We start from the raw sequence: 617 nt of genomic DNA on the forward strand, positions 1-617 counted from the left end.
CAGAGCCGTGCCGGAGGAGCATCCCGCCATGCCAGCACTGACGGTCTCTCCCCCGCAGGTGGATCACGCCAAGGTGCTGCACTACATCGGGGCGGGGGTGGCCTTTCCCACCAGCATGCTGTTCCTGCTCCTGCAGTCCATCCTCACCTACCGCATGGCTAAAACCCGCGGGCAGTACTGGACCGGCCACTTACGGAGCACACTCCACCGGCCTTCCTCCCCCTCATCTTCAGTATCCTTCTGAAGGGTGTGGGGAGGAGATCCGTGATGGGCACGCACCCCACGTCCTCTATCCTTTGGTCTGGCAGTGCAGTGTGGTGCCAGGAGAGGGGCTGGGCAGGGGGTGAGGGTGGGCCGCTCACTGCAGGTGTAGGCTGGAGGAGCAGCAGTGTCAGGGCCATGCAGGGGCCGAGGAGGGGAAGGGATGCTGGTGGGCATTTATCGGGGCTCCAGCCCCACACCTCGTGGAGTGGAAGGGCCAGTTAATTGTTGGTTTTTTTTCATGAGGCAAAGGTATGTCGAGCCCTCTGCAATGCCAAGCCCATCTGAGTGACCTGTATGGCCGAAGCCGAGTACCAAAGCGCTGTGTGGGTGCCAGGCCGGTGTGTGGCAGCACC

At 62.6% G+C, this 617-nt stretch overlaps 1 protein-coding gene across 1 annotated transcript in view; it reads left to right on the top strand.

The window, feature by feature from the left end:
- Positions 1 to 58: 58 nt before the first annotated feature.
- The window catches only part of TMEM150A (transmembrane protein 150A), a gene marked incomplete at both ends in the record, with an annotated part of 2,419 nt that continues 1,860 nt past the window's right edge, over positions 59 to 617 (top strand). The window contains 2 exon segments of the mRNA XM_010297295.1: positions 59 to 206; positions 209 to 232. Of these exon segments, the coding sequence (XP_010295597.1) occupies positions 59 to 206; positions 209 to 232 (172 nt within the window).

Source organism: Phaethon lepturus, unplaced genomic scaffold, assembly GCF_000687285.1.
Source record: "Phaethon lepturus isolate BGI_N335 unplaced genomic scaffold, ASM68728v1 scaffold22941, whole genome shotgun sequence".
In the NCBI taxonomy this organism is placed as follows: domain Eukaryota; kingdom Metazoa; phylum Chordata; class Aves; order Phaethontiformes; family Phaethontidae; genus Phaethon; species Phaethon lepturus.